General features: G+C 44.5%; 1 protein-coding gene across 2 annotated transcripts in view; it reads left to right on the forward strand.

Annotated features, from left to right (window-relative positions):
* Positions 1-27,145, forward strand: part of CARMIL1 (capping protein regulator and myosin 1 linker 1) — a 1,033,060-nt gene that overhangs the window by 805,269 nt on the left and 200,646 nt on the right. For both annotated transcript variants that reach the window (XM_078687906.1, XM_078687907.1), the window contains exon 27: positions 25,266-25,441. In XM_078687906.1, the coding sequence (XP_078544032.1) occupies positions 25,266-25,441 (176 nt within the window). The remainder of the gene's footprint in view (positions 1-25,265; positions 25,442-27,145) is intronic.

The following is a 27,145-nucleotide window of genomic DNA, read 5'->3' on the forward strand; positions in this document are numbered from 1 at the left end:
GAGCAATTACTGTCTTTTTTAACAACTCTGTTTGTTCTCTTTGTTTTTCAAGGAAGTTTAGGCTTAACTGTTTCAGAGCTTTCCTGGTGATGTCAAACATTGACATAGGGTCAGTGAAAAATTCCGGGTGCTTAATATTACCACAAAAGGCTTTTATATAACACAACCATTTGATTCTTTTTCCCCCATCTAGTTTCAAAGCATCTCCCAGAATAAGGCGGTTTAAGTGGCATTTCTCCGTGGTCCATACCCGGTACCATAACAGAATCGGTTGCACCTTAATTAGATCTTCCAGATAGGAAATGCCCAATTCTGTATGGCAATTATAACTGGACATACTTTTTGGGAGTGCTAAGATTTTCAGTGACTTGCAGGCAGCTGACATTTGAATCGCCCCAAATTCCAGCCCCATGCAATGCCACCGAGACACAGCTTGCTTATATATATATATATATATATATATATATATATATATATATATATATATATATATATATATATATATATATATATACAAAAGCTCTTTGACTGGCTTTCTACCCATCTTCTTGCTAAAAGACCTAAGAGCCATTATGGATTTAGAAAACAGTAAATTCCTAGCTTTAATCGCACAGCCCCATTTGCCCGTGTGATCATACAAAATCCCCAAATAAGGGAATGTCGGGGTATGTTGTAGTGGGGTTGATCCTATGAACATGTTTTTTTTCCTTTGGTTCACATTACCCCCACAATTCATAGCAAAAGTCTTTGTGCAATTTACTTTTAGTTCTAGTTTGGCCATGAACGTGTTAAAGGAAGTGATCATGACCTGCATGGCTATGGGAGTCCTTGCCATAAGGACGGCATCATCTGCATAGATGAGAACAGGGATACGACGGGCTGAGGCAGTTGGCATATCAGTGCAGGTTTGTAACAAGGTGTCCTCCAGATTGTTTATATAGATGGAAAATAAAAATGGAGCAAGGACACACCCTTGCCTCACACCCCCTGCAACACTGAACTCCCTTGTGCACTCCCCATTTTTACCGTATCTAACCATTGCACTAGCCCCGTTATACAATTCTTTCAAAAATTTGATAATATTTGCTTCTACTCCTAGTCGGGTTAAAATTATCCACAATTTCCCATGATTAACAAAATCAAAAGCAGATGTCAAATCTAAAAAAGTTAAGAATAGTCTACCTCCCTTTGCTGTAGTATATTTATCAATCAGTATTGATAGATTTAGTGCTTGTTCAGTGGTACCCACTCCTTCACGGAACCCATATCGAAGGTCGCTGATAATATGATGTTCCTCTGCCCATTTGTGCAGTCTATCTAAGGTGACTCTACCAATAATTTTGATGGTGGAGTCAAGCAAAGATATGGGCCGATAGCACACACATCTTGCTCTGTCTCCCTTTTTAAAAATGGGGATTATGATCGACTTGTACCAAGTACTAATCAGCCCTATTGATCAAGCAGCATTAAAGGTTCTATTCAGCAAAGGTGCCCAGAGCAGCATATTATTCTTAAAAATGTTCACAGGGACTCCGTCGGGGCCGGGTGCCTTTCCCCCACGACTGGTGGTAATACCCTTAATTATCTCCTCCAGTGAGAAGTTAAGTTGCAACCCTTCCATATCTTGACCCTTGCTCATAGATTCTCTCGCTATATCAGTATTACTTGCTGCTGGGTTTTAGAGTGTTTCAAAATGCTCAACCCATTCATCCTCGGTGATAGCGATCTCCATGCGAGCCTTTGTACTATCTTTGAAAAAAGGGGCATTCACCGCTTTCCAAAAAGTGATCATATTCTTTGATTCTGAGGCCTCCATAATAGCGGCCCATGCTTCCCTCTTCATCATCTGCCTTTGGACTTTTAGTGCATTTTTATACTCCTTACGTTGAGCCCTTATCAGGGCCTGGTTTCTAATTGGCTTATGCAGGGCCAATTTTAGTTGTTTATGGGCCTTACTGCATGCTGATTTAAACCAGCCTCTAGCTTTCCTTTGGACCATCTGTTCCTTGGCATTTACCCATAGACTCCTCTTTATACAGTCAGTTATTTCTTTAAAATTACTAATAATGTCTGGGTCATTAGATGCCAGGTCCAAGCAGGCACCAATATTTGTGCTACAAGCGTTAATTAGGTTACTAAGAAACTCCTCGGGGACCACTCTAGTCCATTTTATGGCATATCCATTTTGCCTAATAATTTCTAGGTTTTCAGAGGTAACCTCAGCTTTTTTGTGCACTAATAATTGTGGATCCAATAATTCAATCCTGATAGGGAAATGATCGCTTAGGGGAGATTTTAAGACCTTGAAGCTATCAATACATTCCCTATAACAGGAAGAAATAAGAATAAAATCAATTGTAGACAATAAACCTCTACCATTAAAAGTTGGGGAAAAGGGGTCATAGAGTTGCATAATTCATTTGAGAACCCTAGATCGTTGTTAAACATGATCTTGTTGAAAGCATTCCCCATTAAAGTGTGTTCAAAATGTGTCGGGGTGGTTTCCCTATCTATCGTTAACCAACAGTTTCCTGTTCCTGATCTTTCACATAGGGAGCAATTAAAATCACCACCCCATATGACAATGAACTGTTTATGGGAGCTATTGTTTATGCTATTAAGTTTCGTGTTCAGGGTTTTAAGCACCACTGGGATATCTTGTACAGGGATATTATTATAAAAATGTACTATTAGTATACAGACAGTGTTATTAAAATGTAGCCCAACTATATGATAAAAACAGTTATAAAAATACAACTCAATTTTTTTGTAGGTAAGGCAATTGGAAATAAACATACATAATCCCCCCTTTGCTCGGCCATGTGCAGTGCCTACGGCAGGGATAGATACAGTTTTAAAACCACACATATGATATTCCTTCTCGGCCCATGTTTCTTGTAAACATATAACATCGCATTTATCGATATTGTTTACCCAATTTGGATTGTCTAGTTTCGCCTTAAGGCCGGCTATATTCCAAAATATAATGGACCATTTTCCTCGAGTCCTTCTATTAGACCCTTGGATGTGAAGCGCCACACTAACTTCAGAGTTATCAGCGGGACTCCCCCCCGCGTTTGCCTTACTGGCATTAATTTCATTGTTTTTTTTAGACAGACCTTTCTCAGATAGTGACCTAACAGTTTTAACTTGCCCATAATCAGAGCTTATTGTACCATTGCTATCAGTAGTGGTTACATCTTTTGTCATTTCACTTATACTTCCAGTACCCAAGTTAACCTGATTGAACATCCCTGGTACAGGGCTAACTACTTTATCATAAATGTTACTATATGACGAGTACTCACTAACAATTCCCTCATATGGTATAGATGTTAAAAGTCATTCGTTTGCATCTAGGCCAGAGAGGGGATGATATAAATTGTGCAGTGGGATGCTCCAGTACTCGTTTGGGTTGGTAGGGTAATATTTGTTATCAAATGGAGTAAAATGCCTATTTATGCGATTGGGTGGGAATACAGGGCTATAATTTTTATTATTGTATCTAGGAACGATAAAGTGCGAGAATTGTTTTGGTCGATGGGGAGCATCGTGGTTACGCAGAGTTGGAGGGTTAATTGGGGGCATCATCAGGGCTTCTGGATAGAAGTAGCTCAAATTTCTCGATGATACTCCCCCCTCACTTCTCCCTGGGAACCAGTCACTAATATATGTAACCACTCTATGGTCCCTAAAATTTACTATTACTACATCCCCTTCAATGTCTTTAGGGCGTAGGCTCACCCAATTGCACCGTCTCACTGATACAATATCCCCGTTTAGATGTGAGGGGAGCGGTCTGTTGATACACAGCCAATGGATAACCTTATTTTTGAGGCTGGTATTAGTTTCTACATTTCCCGCTGTCACAGCCGAACACCTGTTAAAATAATGACATAATTGGACGAATCCGGGGGCAAGTCTGCTATATTAGTAAAGTTGGATTTTACTCTAGGCGTATGACTTGCCTTCATTGGCGGATTGTTTCTGGTAGGGTCAACTTTCGAGGCACCTGATTGAATCTTATCTTTGCCTAATTGAGTCTTATCTTTGCCTATTACATTTAGGCCTGAAGATTTGTTAGAGTTTTTATCTGCAGGCACGTTTTTGGATATCACGGAGTCTTTTTGTTGCTTTGATGGATTATCAATGTGTTGTTTATTTTTGGTGCAGGCTACGCTTTGATTAGTTCGGTTGGGGTTTTTAATTGAGTTAGGGTCTACCATAAGGAGATCCATTTTTTCCCCCAGCCTTTTTACTCTTTCAGTGAGAGGAAGTATATGAGATTTTAATAGGCATTCAATAGCTTCTAAGAGCCCTTTATTAGTTAATACTTTAGAACTTAAAGTTGGTGGCCCCATCTGAACTTCCTTCCCTATTACCTTAGATGGCTTAGGTATTGGGTCCATATCATGTGTTGCCTTACTTAAAGTACTATCCCCTTTACTGGACTCACCCTTTCTTCTTCTCTTTTTGGGTGGGGAGCGAAGTACTCCCGTGTTCGCCTTGGTGGGTAATTTGTCGTGTGCTACACTGACTACTGTGGGCGGTTGAGAATCTAACGTCACAACTGCCACAACTGGAGGTTTGAAGACAGGGGAAAGTGGATTACTATTTGAGAAAGGGACCGCATCAATAGGTAAAGGTGTGTTTAAGTCTATTAGGAGAGGAGATAGAGCTGTTGACTCAATAATGTTAGGGTCTGTATTGACTTTCATGTCGTCTGGCTCTGATGGAATGTCCTGGAATATTAGTGGGATGTTGTCCGTACTAAACAGCTCGGCATCTATGTCGGCAGGCAGTGTATTGCGTGGTGATATACTCATTGCAGTTTTCCTTGGGGTAATCAATGCCTGTTTTTTAAGGAGTTCTATAGAGAGACGACGCTCTGCCCATTTCTCTGCTAGCAAGATCTCTCTGTATTCTCTTTCGTTGCTCTAGCGAAATATTTGTCTAAAGGCCCAAGTATGGACACCCCAACGCTCGACGGTAGAGAGTTCGAGACCGGTGTCGTCATCTTTGGTATATAGTACTAGTTAGTGTCAAACAATGAATTTGGACAAACATAAGCCTATAAAATATAATTACGAATAAACGACAACCTAGTCAGTGTCACAAAATGATGCGGTACTTATATAACGCGACTTACATGCGTATATTCCCAGCACGTGGACTTTAAACCAATGCAATGATACAGATGTCAGAGAGGTGGCCCAGCCCAGCCTCCTGCAGCCCCTGACGGCCACAGACGGTCACAGACGGTCCCGCCCTTGTCCCGGGCGTCGCCCGGGCGCTCCCGCGCAGCGGTTACCTGGGACAATTATATACACGCTGGGGGCGGGGCAAGCAGGGAGAGCGCACCAGGTGGTATCGATCAGCTGAGCTGGGACTCCTGGGAATTGGAGTCCCTGTAGCGCCACTCGCAGCCCTGCCTTGAGCCCACACACACCCCAGCAAACCTCAAAGATAAAAGCAAGTTTGTGGATTCCAAAGTCCTTAAAGACGAAGCGGGACCCGCGCAGCGGGTCCGGCGAGCGGTGAGTCTTAATCCAGGAAAAGGTGATTCTCAGCGCGTCCTCTTGTGCAGGCTCAGAATTGACAAGGTTCCCACTGAGTTCAGAGGGCGGGATAGTTTTAAAGGAGTCAAGTGTGCTTGGGGGCGGGGCAAGCAGGGAGAGCGCACCAGGTGGTATTGATCAGCTGAACAGGGACTCCTGGGAATTGGAGTCCCTGTAGCGCCACTCGCAGCCCTGCCTTGAGCCCACACACACCCCAGCAAACCTCAAAGATAGAAGCAAGTTTGTGGATTCCAAAGTCCTTAAAGACGAAGCGGGACCCACGCAGCGGGTCCGGCGAGCGGTGAGTCTTAATCCAGGAAAAGGTGATTCTCAGCGCGTCCTCTCGTGCAGGCTCAGAATTGACAAGGTTCCCACTGAGTTCAGAGGGCGGGATAGTTTTAAAGGAGTCAAGTGTGCTTGGGGGCGGGGCAAGCAGGGAGAGCGCACCAGGTGGTATCGATCAGCTGAGCAGGGACTCCTGGGAATTGGAGTCCCTGTAGCGCCACTCGCAGCCCTGCCTTGAGCCCACACACACCCCAGCAAACCTCAAAGATAGAAGCAAGTTTGTGGATTCCAAAGTCCTTAAAGACGAAGCGGGACCCGCACAGCGGGTCCGGCGAGCGGTGAGTCTTAATCCAGGAAAAGGTGATTCTCAGCGCGTCCTCTCGTGCAGGCTCAGAATTGACAAGGTTCCCACTGAGTTCAGAGGGCGGGATAGTTTTAAAGGAGTCAAGTGTGCTTGGGGGCGGGGCAAGCAGGGAGAGCGCACCAGGTGGTATCGATCAGCTGAGCAGGGACTCCTGGGAATTGGAGTCCCTGTAGCGCCACTCACAGCCCTGCCTTGAGCCCACACACACCCCAGCAAACCTCAAAGATAGAAGCAAGTTTGTGTATTCCAAAGTCCTTAAAGACGAAGCGGGACCCGCGCAGCAGGTCCGGCGAGCGGTGAGTCTTTATCCAGGAAAAGGTGATTCTCAGCGCGTCCTCTCGTGCAGGCTCAGAATTGACAGGGTTGTGCATCTTCTACTCCTCTGAAGTCTATGTTGCTATTGTGAGTTAAGGCACGCTCACTGTGCCCTCACATCACTTCATTGTATTTCTGTAGTTATTACAGGTATCTAGACTTCATGGCAACAGAACACTTCATAAGTAGAAAATAGCAAAGCACAGTAACATTAACCATTGACAGTTCTCAAGTACAGTACTGTACAAGTTACATACCTTTGGTAAGGCTCTTACTGGTGGACACACTATTTAACCACCAATTCCTCACCTTTAGAATATCCAGACTGGATATGGAGGATTTAAAGAGCATTGGACCTCCTTGTTGGTAGGTGACATCAAGAGGCTCTGCGTCAACTTCATTCCACCCTGGACATAATGCATGGAGCTAATTAGTGCAACACCTGCACGCCAACCTCAGTTCCTTTCTTGGCTCTGTCCACGACTTGGATGCGGAGCCGAATTACAAACAGAGGTACCAATGTGCAGATAACTAGTTTGGGTATTTCTTTTTTTATTTAAAAAAAACCTTTATTTATTGGAATTTTGTAATACAGATGCAGTGTGATTATGATGTATCATTTAATCAACACTATTAAGCATAGGAAGCACCAAGTATAAAACAAGCATTTACAATGCAACGGCCTTTGGAAATGTTTGAGCTATTGGCATTGTAAATGAAAAAATTTGTATTTATGTGTTGGTTTTGAAAACAGATAAATAAATGGCATTGTCCTTTACATTGCCAATAGCTCTAACTTTTCCAAAGGCGAAACCGTTGCATTGTAAATGCTTGTTAAGAATTGTTGCTATTAATAAGATCAGGTTGGTGTATCTAATAAGGTTTGCATGATTTCCACCTGTACCTCCATTCCTCGCACTGACAAAGACTTGGAATAGTGATCGTATTGAAATTCCATTCACATGCTACAAAATAAGAAATATTGATGAACTACTGGTGTCCGATACGCTAGTGTTTTCATACAATTGATTGATCTGCCTCATCCTTAACCACAGACCGGTTTTCCTAAAAAAGCAGAGAATGAATAATCAGAAAGAATACCCAGATCGGCTATTTACACGCTTTGACTTGGAAGGCAACAAAAGAAGGTAATCCCTCCTCTACCCCAAAGCGGTTAGATGAGGATAAGAAACAGTTACATTCGCATGTGCTACACAAGTGAAAATATTGGTTATTAAAGATGCTAGAGAAAAAATATTTGAGAAGGACCAGCTTTCTCAATCGGAGATCAATCTGTTGAATCAACAAGTAATGCAATTAAACTAGAATTATGTAAGTAAGCATGTATTATTGACCTTGTTGATCAAAATATGGGTACTGCGATTGATGATTAGTTTTCCAGAAAACCCATACGTCTGACGTGTGACTAAGCATAACAATATCATCCCACAGATAAGATTTTTTTAATCTCCACATTCTCCACAGCAATCTAGAGAGAAAACATGTTTTAACAAAACAAAGGTGTACTACATTGACAGTTATATGGCAATAGCCCAACTGACCCCATCTAACAACCCTGAACTTGACACAATGAGCATCGTTTTATCTTGCTAATATAGATTTACGAGACATACGGTCCTTCTTTTCTAGGGATATAGAGTGACAGCGCTCCCTTAACATACTCTGTCGTCTCTCAGTTATTTTAAGCACACTGTATTCATTTTATGTGAGAATCGTATGACTTAACACAAATTGTAAAGAACCTCTCATTCATATCTCCAATGAAGACATTTATCCACCTAACAAATGAATAACATTAGTTGTTAGAATTCGGGGATTATCGAAATACAGGTGGACGGGCGATACTCTCCGTTGTTTTGGTCCCGTAGACGCAAATAAGCCGACCAAGGGCCGTTCTGATATCGAGTCAAAACATGCCAGTAGCCGAGGTACCCACCAGGGCTCCTTTTCGAATTAATATCTTGCAGGGACCGGAGTGGCTGGGTCGTCCCATTTAATACCATGCAAACAAACCAGCTGCGACTGTAACACTGAGATCATTGTCATAATTAACAGGCACTAAATGCGACAGGCAGCCAGAGTTGCGAGAACGGAGCCCCCTGACTAGACAATAGAGTCAACGGGGACAGTGTTTACCTCTCTCCAGCCGAGCAGGTTCGCACAGCGCCGCCATCTTCACCAGTAGCCGTAGAGATGAACTGTCAGGAAATGACGCGCTCAACGAGACAGGGAGGAGGCGCCGCAACTAAAGAAGGACTTAAAGGCCCCCACTATCCCACAGCTAAAGCGCCACTGTGTGTTTTCTCTTGCCAGACCGCACCAGACAGCCTTGTGGGAAGGGTGGTTGCTGGCGTTGGCGGGGGGGGGGCGGGAGAGGACACGGACGGCGGGAGGGGGCGGGAGAGGACACGAACGGCGGGAGGGGGGCGGGAGAGGACACGAACGGCGGGAGGGGGGCGGGAGAGGACACGAACGGCGGGAGGGGGGCGGGAGAGGACACGAACGGCGGGAGGGGGGCGGGAGAGGACACGGACGGCGGGAAACGTGCACAGGACAGCGAGGGGGGCAGAAAGGCACACGGAGGGGGCGGGAATGGACATCGCATCTGAAATCCCTTTCAGTGAAAGGGGAGGGAACGGGAAACAACGTAACTCCGCCCAGGGAAAAAATCTCAGGAACGCCCCCGAATCTGGTCCGGCCTTGACGGACAGATCCGGCACTCAATGGCTAGCCTCCATTTATGGAGCTAGCCAATGAGAGCCGGGGGACGTTCCAGAACTCCTTATTGTCGACATAGGATTTCACCTGCGCTGAAAAGCTGCGCAGAGCGCAGCCTTCGGCAGGCGAAACCCAAAGAAGGGAATAGTAACCAAGATCAGTAGGCTTAGCAACATTTGAACTAGAAGATCGCTTATTCAATCAATTTGACAATAGCAACTGAGCAGCAGTCTAGCCTTGTAGTACAAACATTTTAATGTGGGACCTTCCCTTCCAGCTTCTCCTAATCTCAGCACACCCTCCTATCATCCAGTGGCCTAGACATGGGAGCTTGCCAAAGTGTACCTTGTATGTCAGCTTATCTTTATGGGCATACCAAAACCCGGGAGGAGGGGTAAAAGGATCCCAACATCCAAAATAAAAGAAACATCACTAAAACAAATAAAATAAATATATTCTAACTGTTTTAGAGGTCACAGCTGTTGCGCAACAGCAGGGACCCCTGTCCTCCAGTTATGGAAATGTAGTATGTCTGTGCAACATGAGGAGGCTGAGTTGGGGAAAATATCACAAAGGAATTTCAAGGTGGGGCGGGGAATGGGGAGAAAGTGGGGGATCAAGAAAGCTGCAGGAAGGGGTCTATCACAGTATATTCACAAACCACAGCGGGTCACCAAACTGCTCACTCACTTTTTCTGTCATCCATATAGTTTGGGAATTTCTTAGATGAGAAAAGAGGCCCTTCAACAAAACAGGTAGGGGGCCTACCAGTGAGGAATCTGCGGTTAGATAGAGTATCCACCAAAAAGAGCGTTACTGAAGGTAAGTAACATGTTATTCTGATGGATACTTGTAATCGCAGGTTCCTCCCACAGTGGGGGTTTGGTGGAATGGCGCAGACCAAAAAGCTGTTCGGGACTAAGCAGGGTAAATGCCCTTCCTGTTGAGGCAGTAAAGCTTCATGAACTTGTGCATGGATACGCAAATTACAGCCTGACGGATGTACAGAACAGGCACTCTGTGTGCCTACACAGGAGAAGCAGTCTTGGCCATGGTGGAATTCTCCTTCATTACTTCTGGAAGCTGCTTCTTTGCCAGTGCATAGCAAAGTTGTATGCACAGGACTATTGTAGGAAAGTGGATTAATATGCAGTGCGGCTGCATAGACTTCACTATGCAATAATCTCTAGTTGCCCAAGCATGCCCATGGATTCACTCTAAGTCCCTAACTCAGTCCTGATAGCGTGGCACAGAGCAGTCAGGCTTTACTAGAGGAACATGTGTTAAAGACTTCAGAGTACCAACATGGACAATAAGTTCTTGACATGATTCAACAGAAATCCAACATCAAATTATAGAAATAAAACTGAACTTTATAGAATTATAGGCTCCCAAACAAATACAATTGGATGAGTATATTCAGATTTCTAGATTTCTAAATAAAAAATCAGTGCATTTCATTCCTGCAAAATTTTACGGTGGTGGTCCGTCGGGCACTGGACTAGTGACAAACGGCCACTTGTGGGTCGAGTTCAGTGGCAACCAGTAGGTGTGAATGTGAGGCTGGTCCCAGGGCCAGGCTTGGACAGTCAGTTGGTTTTTACATGGCTCATAGAGCCTGAGTGCAGAGTAGTCCTGGCTTTCCCTCTTGCTGAAAAACAGGAGCCACGGATGCTGACTTAACTGCTTAGATGGTGCTGGTGAGGAAGGGGATGCAAACTCTTGACAGCGGGGCTAAGGATGCATCTTGTTGAAGATGCTGCAGGGTTTCCTCAAGGCACAGCATCGTACAAAGGTGGTACTAGCCTTACTGGTCACCAGCAAACCTTAGCAACGACAAGCTCGTCCTTCGATCACTTTGCCGTCCTGGTGTCAGGGGGAATACGATAGCCGCCTGAAACTTGCTGAAGGTCAAGGCTATATTTCCCACAATGCACTAGTCCCTTTACTTTTGGGCAGTTCTTTCAGTGGGCCCAATGGCCAATGATTCTCTGGATCTAGGAGTGCGGTTCTTGGCTGCAGGCTACTAGTACCTCTAGTTCAAGGGAGTTCTGGAGTTGCCTTAGTCTTGCAGAGGGGCTCCTCTTTCCTTTGGAACCCGTGTCCGGTCCTGTACAAGTTCTAGACGTGCAGTTGCAGGGTGGTTGCCACAGGTGCAGTCTTTGGCACTTTTTCGTTGTGCAGGTCCTGAAGTCGCAGACTTGGGACTCTTCTTTGTCATTTGGTTGTAAGTCGATCAAATCTGAGGTTTTGGTGCCAGGGGAGTCCCTTAAATACTAAATGTAGGGGTGTTAGTGGTATGGAAGCGGGTAGCCAATAGGCTACTAGCCCCAGCAGCTAACCCATGCCTGAGGTTACTGCTTCTGGAGAAGTGTATCACCTTTTCCTACCCTGAAGCCTCCATTCTGACACTTTTAGACCAGGTAGCCAACCCTAGGCTATGGCTAGCCTTTTGGGGTGTAAACATCCTGACTATCATATTTTCCATGTATATATCATTAAGGGCTAGCTAGTTTAAGAAGGGTATAGGAAACTTAGGTAGGTACGTCAAGAAACATCAACAGATGGATAAGGAAAAGCACTGTCTTCCTTATAAAGCCCTCACCCACCGACCTAGTCGGTGGCATGCTTCATCATCGGGCCCACCACAGTGGCACCGAATGTGCCCCGGGTGTGCTTCAACGCCAGGTGACTGCGGAGCTCATATGTTGCTGAGTGTGCAGTGAAAAGGGTGGGAGAAGTGAAGTTTTAAAAGCTATACAGAAGGTCCCAGCACCCGAGGGTTACTTATCTTTAATGAACTGGGCCTCTGATAGCGGATAAAAAGGCAAGAAGACGTAGATTGGAGTGCTGATTATGACCTCCAACGTCTAGTGCGGTCTACATGTTTCAGCCAGTGCCTTGTGAATTTTAAGCTGGCTTTCCTCAGGACCAATGGAAATGTGAAAAAGTGCAAATTAAATAACAATAAACTTAAATTTTAAGTGATTGTGTGGTCTTTTGGCTATGTGTGGCGCACGCTAAGGCGCTATAGCTGTTAGAGGGGGATTCCCTCAAGCTTGACTACAGGTAACACATAGGACAAAGACAAGACGTACAGGGTAGAGTCATTTTAGTATGGTATTTTGTTATACCATATATTGCCGGCTTGTAAGGTGGTGTACGACCTATAATCGGCTATGGTGAGTTCATGCCATGTGCATGAAGCTGGTGAAGATTTTAGCGAAACCGTTAGTGTTTGGTGGTGGACTAAAGAGCGTCTTCACAAGGTGAGGTACAGGTAAGTATAATGCTAGATCCTCACTCTGTTTTATCTTGTAAAAAGCTTCTAGGGTCGTCTGGCAGAGAAAGAGACCCGGTTGGGATAAGAGATTGTTCAACATATGTCCAACCTGTAGGGAGAGAAAGGTGGTGGCTTACCCCGTTTGTAGCTGTAGTGGTTCTATATTACTCACGAGTATTTCGGTCTGGTTCCTCCTTGGACCTATTCGTCCTTCCGCCGCGCCCGATATGAGGGAAAGGGCGCATCTGGTCTCTTATTTGTACTCCATAGTTGGTTGATTTCACCTGTGTATGGTAGAAAGAGAGGGAGGGGTGCGCGCTGATCGCCATGTCATTCTCGCTCGCTGCGCTCATGCGCTGGGGAGTAGTGCGCGATATTGAGCATGCGCAAATGAGTAGCGCATGCGTATTGGTGCTGATTCAGGGGCAGTGGTGTGAGCATGCGCGGAGGTGTCGCGCATGCGCACTAGTGTAGGCTGAGGCCAGTCCAGTGTCAGGGTGTGGGCAGAGTAATCGCGATTTGCGTTCTGGAAGAGGTGTTGGTATCAGGGTGGATATTCAATGTGTTTAAAGCCTACAGAGTGAGTGGCCAAACATTGTGGTAGTAGTGGCCGTGAGGAAACTCACGGGGGTGACTACTCATAAGTGCACAAGGGTGCATCAGGGACACACAGGTAGGGGCACTCATATGGGGTGCTCCCCTTGGGGAAGAGGGGATCAGAGACGGGAACGCCCATGCAGAGGTACCCTGGCACAGATATCCTTGCAACATGGGCCATTTGGGGTTACACAGCTAGCGAATTCCATGGTATGGCATCGTTGAGGCCATGGATATGTGTGGATAAGCGATATATCCAACGTTGTTCTTTTTGTAGAAGAAGTTTATCAGTGGTGGTATTGTCAAATTTTTCGATGACGGTCCAGGAGAAGTCATTGGTGGTGTGGTTGTGAGTTAGAAAGTGGTCCGTGAGTTTGCTAATGCTTTTGCCACACCTAATCGTGCTCCTGTGCTCCGTCATTCTGGTCCGGACTTTCCGGGTGGTCATGCCAATGTATCTTAAGCCACATCTGCACGTTATCAGATATACCAAGTTTGTGGAGTTACAGTTTGTGAACTGTTGTTGTGTCCAGGTCTTTCCAGGTTCTAGGTTCAGTGTTTTGGAAGGTGATGTCAGGTGGCACACACTGCAATTGTTGCATGGTTGGTGGCCGGGGACTTTAGGCAGGCCCCATGCGTTAATGATGGTGTTGTCACTGCTGCGTTTGTTTGGTCGGGGTCTGGTGTTCACTAGTTGGTCTTTGAGGTTGGTGGCTCTTTTGTAGGCAAAGCGTGGTTTTTCCCAATTCCTAGTGCCAGAGTTAATAATCTTCCAATTTCGTTGTATGATATTGGCTACCTGGTTGGACACCGTATTATAGGTAGTCACACAGGTCAGGGTAGGTTCTTCCTGTGGTCTCTCAAAGGTTTCCAAGAGTGCCTCTCTGTTCTGGTTCCTTGCTCTTTTGCACGTTTGGTTTATTATCCTCGGCGGGTAACCACGATCCTTGAGTTTGTCTACCAGGTCATTCGCTTGTCTTTTGTAATCCTGGATGTTGCTGCAATTACGTCTGATGCGTAAGAATTGTCCGTAAGGCAAATTTTCCCTTAGATGTCTGGGATGGAAGCTGTCAAACCTCAATAGGGAGTTCCGTGCTGTGGGTTTGTAGAAAGTGGTGGTAGTGAGACTTCCATTCTTTGCTTCGATGTTAAGATCAAGGAAGGCTAGTTCAGTGGAACTGCTGGTGCTTGTGAAGCGTAAGAAGGAATCTTGTTGATTGATCCAGAGCATGAAGTTATCCAGTTGTTCTTGGTTGCCTTCCCATATCAGGAGGATGTCATCAATATATCGGCGCCACATTTTTATATTGGCGGAGAACGGATTGGAAGGTTGTTGTATGTGGGTGTGCTCAAAATGTGCCACGTACAGACCTGCCACGCTCGGGGCAAAAACGCTGCCCATGGAGGTTCCATTGGTCTGCAGGTAGTAGGTCCCTTCGTATTCGAAGTAGTTCTCTTTGAGGGCCAAAGTGGCGCATTCCAAAATGAAGCTGCGAGGCGTGTTGTATTCCCACGGACTTGCCATGAGGACATCGTGTAATACCATGAGTGTTGCGTCCTGAGGCAAGCTGGTGTAAAGGCTCTCTATGCCTAACCCTACTAGTAATTCAGAGGTGGGGTCAAAGTTGATGTCTTGGATTACATTTAAAAGGTGTTTGGTATCCTTGATGTAGGAAGGAGTTTTTTGAACCAAAGGGTTGAGGAAGAAGTCACAGAAACGTGATAGAGGTTCAAGAAGTGACTTTATTCCAGACACGATGGGTCTGCCGGGTGGTGGAGTAATACCCTTATGTATTTTGGGGACTATATAGAAATATGGTGTTTTTACATCTCTGGGACATAGATAGTCCGCCTCTTGTTTTGAGATCTTTTCGCTGTCTTTGGCATTTTTTACCAGGAGGTTGATGGTGTTTTGTAGTTGTTCAGTTGGATCCCTGGTTAGGCGTTTGTAATTCCTAGTATCACTTAGGAGTCTCTTGCACTCTTGGTCATAATCAGTTTTATTCATGAGGACTATGCCGCCCCCTTTGTCTGCCGGTTTGATGATGAGGGTTGGGTCATTTTGTAGACGTTGGATGGTGCTCCTGTCTTTGTTAGAAAGGTTGTTGAATGTCTCTTTTTGTTGGAGTTGTTCTACCTCTGTGTATACTGCCTGTTCAAATGTCAGGATTTCTACCGGAATACTTCCCGGTGGAGGAGTAAAAGTAGATTTTAGTCTGAGGCCTGATTCATTAGGGGTGTCTTCCCTATCGTTGTTGGTATTGTCTTTTTTCTCAAAGAATGCTTTTAGTTTAACTTTTCTGAAGAACTCAGCGAGTTCAACATGTAGTTTGAAAGTGTCCAGTCTGGTGGTGGGGACGAATGAGAGGCCTTTATTAAGTACTTCTATTTCTTCCGTGGTTAGTTGTGTATCCGACAGATTGAATACAAGTGGGCATGGGGATCTTATTTGCTTGTTCCCGGTTGTTCCCATTGGAGCTCACTGGTTCTTCCATTGGACACCGGAAGAAGAACCAGTGAGCTCCAATACCAGAAACAAAACAAGGGAACAACCGGGAACAAGCAAATAAGATCCCCATGCCAGAGATGTAAAAACACCATATTTCTATATAGTCCCCAAAATACATAAGGGTATTACTCCACCACCCGGCAGACCCATCGTGTCTGGAATAAAGTCACTTCTTGAACCTCAATCACGTTTCTGTGACTTCTTCCTCAACCCTTTGGTTAAAAAAACTCCTTCCTACATCAAGGATACCAAACACCTTTTAAATGTAATCCAAGACATCAACTTTGACCCCACCTCTGAATTACTAGTAGGGTTAGACATAGAGAGCCTTTACACCAGCTTGCCTCAGGACGCAACACTCATGGTATTACACGATGTCCTCATGGCAAGCCCGTGGGAATACAACACGCCTCGCAGCTTCATTTTGGACTGCGCCACTTTGGCCCTCAAAGAGAACTACTTCGAATACGAAGGGACCTACTACCTGCAGACCAATGGAACCTCCATGGGCAGCGTTTTTGCCCCGAGCGTGGCAGGTCTGTACGTGGCACATTTTGAGCACACCCACATACAACAACCTTCCAATCCGTTCTCCGCCAACATAAAAATGTGGCGCCGATATATTGATGACATCCTCCTGATATGGGAAGGCAACCAAGAACAACTGGATAACTTCATGCTCTGGATCAATCAACAAGATTCCTTCTTACGCTTCACAAGCACCAGCAGTTCCACTGAACTAGCCTTCCTTGATCTGAACATCGAAGCAAAGAATGGAAGTCTCACTACCACCACTTTCTACAAACCCACAACACGGAACTCCCTATTGAGGTTTGACAGCTTCCATCCCAGACATCTAAGGGAAAATTTGCCTTACGGACAATTCTTACGCATCAGACGTAATTGCAGCAACATCCAGGATTACAAAAGGCAAGCGAATGACCTGGTAGACAAACTCAAGGATCGTGGTTACCAGCCAAGGATAATAAACTAAACGTGCAAAAGAGCAAGGAACCAGAACAGAGAGGCACTCTTGGAAACCTTTGAGAGACCACAGGAAGAACCTACCCTGACCTGTGTGACTACCTATAATACGGTGTCCAACCAGGTAGCCAATATCATACAACGAAATTGGAAGATTATTAACTCTGGCACTAGGAATTGGGAAAAACCACGCTTTGCCTACAAAAGAGCCACCAACCTCAAAGACCAACTAGTGAACACCAGACCCCGACCAAACAAACGCAGCAGTGACAACACCATCATTAACACATGGGGCCTGCCTAAAGTCACCGGCCACCAACCATGCAACAATTGCAGTGTGTGCCACCTGACATCACCTTCCAAAACACTGAACCTAGAACCTGGAAAGACCTGGACACAACAACAGTTCACAAACTGTAACTCCACAAACTTGGTATACCTGATAACGTGCAGATGTGGCTTAAGATACATTGGCATGACCACCCGGAAAGTCCGGACCAGAATGACGGAGCACAGGAGCACGATTAGGTGTGGCAAAAGCATTAGCAAACTCACGGACCACTTTCTAACTCACAACCACACCACCAATGACTTCTCCTGGACCGTCATCGAAAAATTTGACAATACCACCACTGATAAACTTCTTCTACAAAAAGAACAACGTTGGATATATCGCTTATCCACACATATCCATGGCCTCAACGATGCCATACCATGGAATTCGCTAGCTGTGTAACCCCAAATGGCCCATGTTGCAAGGATATCTGTGCCAGGGTACCTCTGCATGGGCGTCCCCGTCTCTGATCCCCTCTTCCCCAAGGGGAGCACCCCATATGAGTGCCCCTACCTGTGTGTCCCTGATGCACCCTTGTGCACTCATGAGTAGTCACCCCCGTGAGTTTCCTCACGGCCACTACTACCACAATGTTTGGCCACTCACTCTGTAGGCTTTAAACACATTGAATATCCACCCTGATACCAACACCTCTTCCAGAACGCAAATCGCGATTACTCTGCCCACACCCTGACACTGGACTGGCCTCAGCCTACACTAGTGCGCATGCGCGACACCTCCGCGCATGCTCACACCACTGCCCCTGAATCAGCACCAATACGCATGCGCTACTCATTCGCGCATGCTCAATATCGCGCACTACTCCCCAGCGCATGAGCGCAGCGAGCGAGAATGACATGGCGATCAGCGCGCACCCCTCCCTCTCTTTCTACCATACGCAGGTGAAATCAACCAACTATGGAGTACAAATAAGAGACCAGACGCGCCCTTGCCCTCATATCGGGCGCGGCGGAAGGACGAATAGGTCCAAGGAGGAACCAGACCGAAATACTTGTGAGTAATATAGAACCACTACAGCTACAAACGGGGTAAGCCACCACCTTTCTCTCCCTACAGGTTGGACATATGTTGAACAATCTCTTATCCCAACAGGGTCTCTTTCTCTGCCAGACGACCCTAGAAGCTTTTTACAAGATAAAACAGAGTGAGGATCTAGCATTATACTTACCTGTACCTCACCTTGTAAATACGCTCTTTAGTCCACCACCAAACAATAACGGTTTCGCTAAAATCTTCACCAGCTTCATGCACATGGCATGAACTCACCATAGCCGATTATAGGTCGTACACCACCTTACAAGCCGGCAATATATGGTATAACAAAATACCATACTAAAATGACTCTACCCTGTACGTCTTGTCTTTGTCCTATGTGTTACCTGTAGTCAAGCTTGAGGGAATCCCTCTCTAACAGCTATAGCGCCTTAGCGTGCGCCACACATAGCCAAAAGACCACACAATCACTTAAAATTTAAGTTTATTGTTATTTAATTTGCACTTTTTCACATTTCCATTGGTCCTGAGGAAAGCCAGCTTAAAATTCACAAGGCACTGGCTGAAACATGTAGACCGCACTAGACGTTGGAGGTCATAATCAGCACTCCAATCTACATCTTCTTGCCTTTTTATCCGCTAACAGAGGCCCAGTTCATTAAAGATAAGTAACCCTCGGGTGCTGGGACCTTCTGTATAGCTTTTAAAACTTCACTTCTCTCACCCTTTTCACTGCACACTCACCAACATACCAGCTCCGCAGTCACCTGGCGTTGAAGCACACCCTGGGCACATTCGGTGCCACTGTGGTGGGCCCGATGATGAAGCATGCCACCGACTAGGTCGGTGGGTGAGGGCTTTATAAGGAAGACAGTGCTTTTCCTTATCCATCTGTTGTTGTTTCTTGACGTACCTACCTAAGTTTCCTATACCCTTCTTAAACTAGCTAGCCCTTATTGATATATACATATATAATCCAGGGGATACGGTCTAGTCTATCTAGTCCTCTCTCTCTTATTGATCTAAGTATCATATTTTCCAGCCTACCCTTGTTGCAAATGTGCCTGAGGCAGTTGATTGGCTTTTTCCTCCTCTGGGAGAAACCCTACTTGCATATTAGAGGTGGTGAAAACTTTGAACCTCACCGCTTCAATATGCCACTTCACAGGCCATCCTGTCAGGGAGGGATGTGACGCCTCCCTCCCAGACAGGCCTTTGTTTCTGACTCCTGGGAGAGTTCACACCTCCTGGCAGGGAGGGGGTCTGATTCCTGTCTTGGCAGCAGAAGCTGCAGGCTGTCAGCCAGGGCACAGGAATGGATGGAGTAACCAAGTGGGCAACCTCTAAGATAGCCACCTGGGTGGGTGCCACATTAAATATGACTTTGGGAAAAAGTCAGGTTTGATGAGACAAGTTGTTTGACACCAGAAATGACACCTTTCAGTGGGACCATAATGGAGCTTGCAACCTGGGAATGCCCAGGTGCCAGCCCATGTTATCCTTTGCCCCCCCTGAACACTTATAGTATCTCCTAATGGAAGGAGGGGCTATATAAGCTTTCACTTACATGTCCACACCTTTAATATAATGCACCCTGCCTCCTTAGGGTTGACTGGCATATATTAAATATAGTGCTGTGACCTTGCCACTCATGGTGAGGGCAAAGAAGAGTTTGAGCAGTTTGCACTGCACTGCTCATGCAGTTTTCCATGGCAATATTGCTGTCGGTTTTTACTTAGGTCATTCGGGGTGACACAATCAGTGCTTCAAGCACTGGTGAAACCTTTAACTCCTATGCCCTGAGTACCACTGGTACCACTTACAAGGGACTTATAAGGGGGTTAAAGTATTTGCAAATTGAGGTTATTAATTCACATGCATCAAATTTTAGGGAGAGAGCACTGGCACTCTGGTCTGGTTAGCAGGCTCCAGTGCACTTTCAGAGTGAATACCATCAGCATTGGAGAAAAAAGTGCGGGGGTGACTATAAAAAGGGCCTTTCGTACAACTATCAACCTTGACAAATGTATTTTCTGTACTGCCTTACCTTTCTTTGCTCAGAGAACCTCACAAAAAGCATATCAACCATCTGATGATGTTTGGAGTGATTGATTTAAATGCTCAAGACTAATTTAGGGTCAGGCTGATGGAGTACACAATGCCTGTAAAATTATATCATCCGACGCTTAACTTCACATTACCTATTCACACAAAGCTACGGAGTTAGCAAAACATTTCGGCCGAAGTTCATGTAAATCAGGTGATGACCAGTATACATGTCTTCAGTCATATGTTGGTCTGATAAATTTATCGAATGGCTAACATGTTTTATCTGATGCCACAGCTGCAGGCCAGAAATAGCTTTGGGTAGCTAAAGATCGGCTTATAGTGTATCTTCAGCTAAATAAATTATAGCAATAAAATAATCAGTAACTCATTTCCTACTCCCAAAATTAAATACATGTTTTGATGTGATGCCTGCCTCAAAGTGGCCATTTAGCAGCTTAAATATTGATTTTACCAATGTTTTATATAATCGTTGCCCTGCCTTGGTGGTCCTCTAGAAAAATCTGGGGAATTCCCAGTACCTCAACCTTGACAATTATCCCTACTTCATCAACCAAGTAAGCTGAGAGCGACCTGTCAAATTCATTCAACACAATTTAAAGGTCAGCTTCTGGCACTCCCTTTTGGATGAGTCTCTGCTTCCTCTCTACTTGGGTGTTTCCAGCTGCCTCTGTATCAGTGTTATAAACATTATCCAAATGCAATATCAGGTTGGCCCCCACCAACCTCAGAGTGGTTAGATAAAGGTGCCATATTATTATCAGTGCCAACCCATATTTGCGTACCACCTAGGCAGACACCTCTTGTCACCCACATTATCACATCCTTCCTTCCTTGTTAAAACAATACGTGTTCCAGGTTTCCTGGAAACAGCAGATATCATGGGCTAGAATAAGTACACCTGAACCAGGGGCGGCTCTAGGCTCATGGCGGCCCTGGGCAGGGAGTGTAGGTAGGGGGCCCCCGGAGGAACGCAGGCGCGGAGGCCAGTGAAGGGGGGGGGGGTTCAGGGTGTTTGGAAGTGGAGCAGAGCAGGAGGCCGCCAAATACCTGCCAGGGGCTGCCACGCAAATATGTATCCATCCTCTGAGGATTATTATATTAAGGATATATATTGGCGTGGCGGCCCCTGGGGTTTGGTGTCCCTGTGCAGGTGCACAGCTTGCTCATGCCTAAGGCCGCCCATGCCTCATCCATTGTCAGATAGACCTTGTTTAAGGCCTGCAATGTTCCTGGAGAGAATATCAGAGCTTCAAGGAAGGGGCAGTGACATGGAAACAAGAGTGGGCTTAGTTTTATTTCTTAGAGAAATTCACTCTAGCTTTCTGTTGTCCACTCAGGATCAGATCGACCAAATCTTAAATTGGGAGAAACCTTCATTGGTGGGGAGCGGTATCATAGCAACTGTATCATGGACACTTGTGTAAAAAGGCAAAACAGGCCCTCTCTCTAGATTACATTGCAAAAACACTCTTAATTTGGGAGTATTGGGCCTCTCACGCCCTTGGGCATTGGTGCTGCTGAACATGCTGCTGTATTGATAGCTACACCACTAGTGGGGAGGAAGGACTTGCTTCTTCTTGTGAATAACTTTAGACAATCTATGGCAGTGAGTTATTCTTTGGGATTTTAGGATATTCAGCTAGTAAAGAAGAGCTTTTCACCTCCAAAATATGGGGAGTCCCAAAGTAAAGATAGAAAATTATCGTAGGTAACAAATAAGACAGCCTGGGGTTCTAAACCTGGCAGCAGATCTCTTCAGATCGCAAGATCATTGGCAACGCTTCTCACTGTTTCCTACAAAAACTCTCTTATAGATTAGGTATGCTGTAAGAAAACAATTTCCTGCATCTAATTAAATAGGTCGAATAACATGATATATATTGAATGTGTTTATAAAGTTGGTAGTGCTGTACAAAAATAACTAAAAGTGTCTCCTGCCCCAGGAATTCCAGTGTTTTAAGTTGCCGCAAATTTGCCAAATCAATGCTCTTCAGTATGAACGAGGTGTTTGCTATTTTACCGTGTGATGAGAGACTCTCTTTGAAGAACACAGGGCAAGAAGTGCAAGTCAGAGAATGCCTTTATGATCCCAGAGTTGTGACTGACTCTCCGTGACATTAATGTTTTTTGTATCAAAAAGAGTGGGGAGTAAAAGGATATACTGGGTTCATCCTCCTTAACATGTGTTTAGTTCCAAAATAATGAAAACCAGTTATGTCATACAAAGCAACTCTCCATGGAAGAAAAACACAGTTTTCTTATAAAACCCTCACCCACCAGGGTTACCCCTCGGTGGCATGCTTCATCATCGGGTCCATCCCGTTCCACTGAGGATCAGCTATGCTGTGACCTATGGACTGCGTGGGAGTGCTCATTGATATTCTACAGTGACAAAGAAGACGTTAAAAAAATGGGTGAGTAGGGGGTTGTATATTGCTAGGGTGTAGTTTATGCGGTCCCTTGAGGTTTACTGAAGTAGGTGTGACAGAAGAGAGTTTGCCTAGATGCAAGTGTATACCAAAGGGGGTGATGGACGGAGCGTTTGAGCACATCAAACACTCACCCCCAGTCAACTGATCTGGGTTTAATCCATCATCATTCTTTAGCTCACTCCTCCACCCTAGTTCAGACATGGCCCTATGAAAATCTGTCTGACCATTTGCCTCATGGGAACAGTCCAGCCCGAACTGCCAAGCCATATCTTCCCTGGACTGGAAACAAGCATCCTGGGACCGGTTTCGGGCTAATCAGCCGTCATCAGCCAGGCTAGCTTGAATCCAGTGGCAAAGTGAGCAGGGGACCCACGTCTGGGCATAAACTGCCAACTTAGGGCGAACAAAGCGATACCAAAGGGGATGATGGACGGAGTGTTTGAGCAAATCAAACACTCGCCCCCAGTCAACTGATCTGGGTTTAATCCATCATCATTGTTTAGCTCACTCCACCACCCAAGTTCAGACATGGCCCTATGCAAATCAGTCTGACCCTGTGCCTCATGGGATGGGATGATGCAAGTGTGACAACAGGCCACCCTCTCCCCCTGGTGGAACTATAATGCAGCATTGAAGCATCTTACATAAAAGCAGATATTGAAAACCTAAAAGGTGGTAAATGTATATATATTCTAAATATTTGTTTGGCATGCAAGTAATGTGTGTCAAGTGTGAACTAGTAGGAGTTGCATCAGGGAACAAGGTTCCCAAGGTCCTGAAGAAGAGCCAATAGGGGTACAGTTTGAAATATGCTGGCCTTTAGGAATGCAGGTACATAATATACTCTTTTTTCGAAAAATCTCCCTTTTTTTAAACATATTAATGTTTTTTTACCAAGGCCGGACTGGCCATACTGGGCATCGGGCGTTTCCTTCGGAGGCTTGAAGGGTGTGGGGGGACAGTTTTATTATTGAGGAGGCAAGTTATGTTACTTTTGGACCTGTTTTGCAGTAGAACTGCAATATTGGCCCCCAGCACCAAAATCAACAAGCCTGCACAAACCACTCAGCACTTACTTTCATTTCTAGCCACCCTGTGTTTTGAGATAATTCTCCCTGTGGCATTATGCTGTAATTGCTCGCATACTGGTAGCCTTCATGGCATAATAATTCGTATCTTTGTTATAATGCATACTGGTGGTAAATCCTGCCATGTTGTGGCCCACGCCATTTATAACACTTGTCCAGGCATAACAGTGGAAATTCTGGCATGAAATAGTGAAACACTGGCATGCGCAGCAGAACTTGTTCCTATGCAACAGTAGTACTAGTGAATTCTTGATGAAAGTTACAAACTAATGGTTCGTCATGAAACATGGATTTAAACTGAAATACTTGTATTTTTTGGACAAAGGTTGTGTGTGTTTTTTTTAATGAAGATAATTTTTTATTTTGTGAAAGTTTATTAGTCCATAATGAAAAGCTTGTATTGAACAACAAAATGTGTACAGTTTTATACACTGGAAGCAGATTTAGAGAGAAAATGACTTTATTTGCAAACTTTACCTGATATTTGAGTGGTAGTCACTGCAGTTGTTAAACTTCCTTGCTGCCCAAAACTGGAATTTCGCTAAGCTGACTGATACTGCTTTTAAAGGAAAGCATGCTGAAAGGATGAAACCCAAAAACCTCTGGGGTTTGTAGGTATTGTACTATGTAATGAGCGCCCCCTCAGTAACGCTGGCTACTTAACTTATACATGAAAATTGGGCTGTAAAAGTGTTATATTTGGCTACATTGTTTTCAAGATGTTTTTATGGAACCACAACCACCCCTCCGAACTCCCCTAGAAGAAGTCAGACTAGCTTTTTCTTTTGCAAAGCACAATTTAAATCCGGTATTTATGCTCCCATCACTTAAAAAAAATACCAGTCTCCACTGATTTTTTGGGTAATGTGTTACATTTTTTAGGACAGATGTCCCAATGCCAACATCTTGCAGAAGGGCATGTGGAGATGGAGGTTTTACATTCCTTGCGGGTCCGCCTTCCTGCTTGCTCTGCTTTGTTCAACAAGCATTGGCCAATTCAACAGTTCTGGAATTCCTGGCTTGCCAATGCTTGTTTCGTTTCTTTATTACATTTGTAAAATGTAACTATTGTGGGAGTGGCTTTGTCGTTGCCATTATAGAAAAATAACTATTGCCTCAAAGCAAACACATTTTGTTTGTTTAAAAAACACACGTTGATATAGTAGCCCCTAGCCTTGAAGGAACTACTTTGGTGTAGATAAGATGCCTGTGATTGAGAAAAATACTATAACTCAGGGTGAAGTTAGCCAATGGCTGAAGTGGCCTGACCAATTTCCCCTTGCTGTATGCTGTATTGGACAGAAGAAAAATGTGATTGATACACAACAACAGACCAATGGATGAAGTAGGCTGCTGGATGAAAATCCAGTTAAGTAAGCATAATATATACATAACTTTAGTAAAATCAAAAGGTCTTGGCTAACACGACCCCCTAGTGAGCGAGATGCACATAGGAAAGCATCTTCCTATTAATCACAAGAGAACCATTTTCCATCTTATGACTTAGAACTCGAGGGCAGGGCAAACAACGGTCTTGGCCGCAACACTGCACATATCATCATCCTGACCAGACTTGTCAGTTTTTCTGGTGGAAGAGATCTAACATGTTAGATTTTGTATTTTTTTTTTATTGTGATGCTTTATCTTGTTTCTCCTAATGTATATAAGACGTTTTGGTTCTGCTTTTGTTCAGGAATTGCTGGTGTCTATGGTCGATGCAGCTGAAGATCTGTGTCCCAATGTGATGACGAAAACTCATATCAAGGAGGATTTAATAGAAGCCAGCACTGCTAAAATTTCCATTCCACGCTCCTTTGTTAAAAACGTCTTGCTGGAGCAATCTGGAATTGATATTCTCAATAAAATAAGGTAAAGTGTACCGATGGCCTTACCTAGTCACGTTTTCACCCCAGATGCACATGTAACTACAGTATTTGAGTACATAACCATGGTTTATTTGATATGCTTCACAACAACTATATCTGCAAATTAGCTGCAACAATTTGATAAAAAACATAACAGGTAAAAATGGAATTTTTGGCAATGGCATGGTAAATGGAATTTCTTCTCATTGAGTTAATTTATGTAAAATGCGGTTATTTAAGATCCTGTTTAGTTAACCAGTAGCAGTAGCAGGGATTTCTCACACCTCTTTGGAGCACATCTTAAAGCATATCTGTTCTTATGCCTGTTATACATAGTAGTATATATTATTAATGGAGATCTGGATGAGATGTTGCGATGTGGCTGACACCCATTCTAAAATAGAATCGATGAATTACTTCAACGCGGATCTGTGGACTGAATGCATTGGTGTGGTCTGCAATAGACCGAAGCTTTCTGCTGTTCTGGCCAGGGCAGAGATGAAGAAAAATGCAGCATGCTTTCTGCTGTACTGGCCAGGGCAGATTTCAAGGAAAATGCAGCATGCCGCACCCCACTTCATGGTCGGCCGTAGTGTGATAGCTCGTTTGGTAACGCAGAAGTTGAGTTAAATTAAAACCACAAATCTTACTCCTTCTTTTAACTTAAATATTGTTTGAGTTCTTTCATGAATTGCAAATTGGTACCTTTGATAAATCGGGTTTGTGAGCTGCCAGGGCAATCAAATTTTACTAGACCCCGCTTTCGGCAATAGGAGCCTTTTTAACTCAGGTTTTCTGGTCCTCTATACCATGGTCACTGAAACCCAGGATTTAATTACCCCTTTTATAACATGACGTTTATGATAGTGAGGTAGAGCAGGGCAAGGTTGAGTGGGTGTTGCTGGCTACAAACTCAGAACGCACCACTGCAATAATATTTTTAAAAAATCAATGTTCAGCCAGGGCTATATAAAGAAAAAACGCCTTAATAGACACACCGCTAAATACGTGGCTCAAAATGATGGATGCATACAAAGTCACAGTGGGACAACAACTGAGATTTCCTCCTAAGCAGCTTCATAAGAACTGCTATGTTGCAAATCAGCTTCCCTAAGATTTGTTAGAGGGTGTAACTGAGCACAGACTCAGGGGGTAACGTATACCTTTTTTGTATGGTTACAAAAAAAAGTGTGAGTTTCCATGTGACAAATTTGTCTATTCCTAAATGCCTACATATTTTCACGACCCTGAAACTTCTAACCTAGGTCGCGGTCTGCAAAAGAATTGTTTTCAAAACAATGGTGATTGTGGACAGAGTCATTTACCAATCTTTCCCCTATTTTTTACATCCAAATTGAGGTGGCACACGTTCATCCTGATCCGAGTCTTCCTTAGTTTCTTTCTGAAAACTGTTAAACGTTCCTACCTACCAACTAGCCTTCCCAGTAAACCCCTTTATGTTTGTAGCTATTTGAGCGCCATTAAACTTCGGTGTATGTTGAGCTTTACAACTTCCAGAGTAATCGGCCATAACCAAATTAAACAACAATACACTCTTAAATGTCAATTGCCTTTTACACATGCATTTCAGTATCAAAGAGAATGGGCTTACAGGCTGGAATAAGCTCTCACAATGTACTGTAAATACCGTTAACAAAGAATTATCAAAATGTTCTCATAACGTTATGATGTCACTTGAGAGCTGAAG

This window comes from Lissotriton helveticus, chromosome 4_1 (genome assembly GCF_964261635.1).
Source record: "Lissotriton helveticus chromosome 4_1, aLisHel1.1, whole genome shotgun sequence".
NCBI lineage: Eukaryota > Metazoa > Chordata > Amphibia > Caudata > Salamandridae > Lissotriton > Lissotriton helveticus.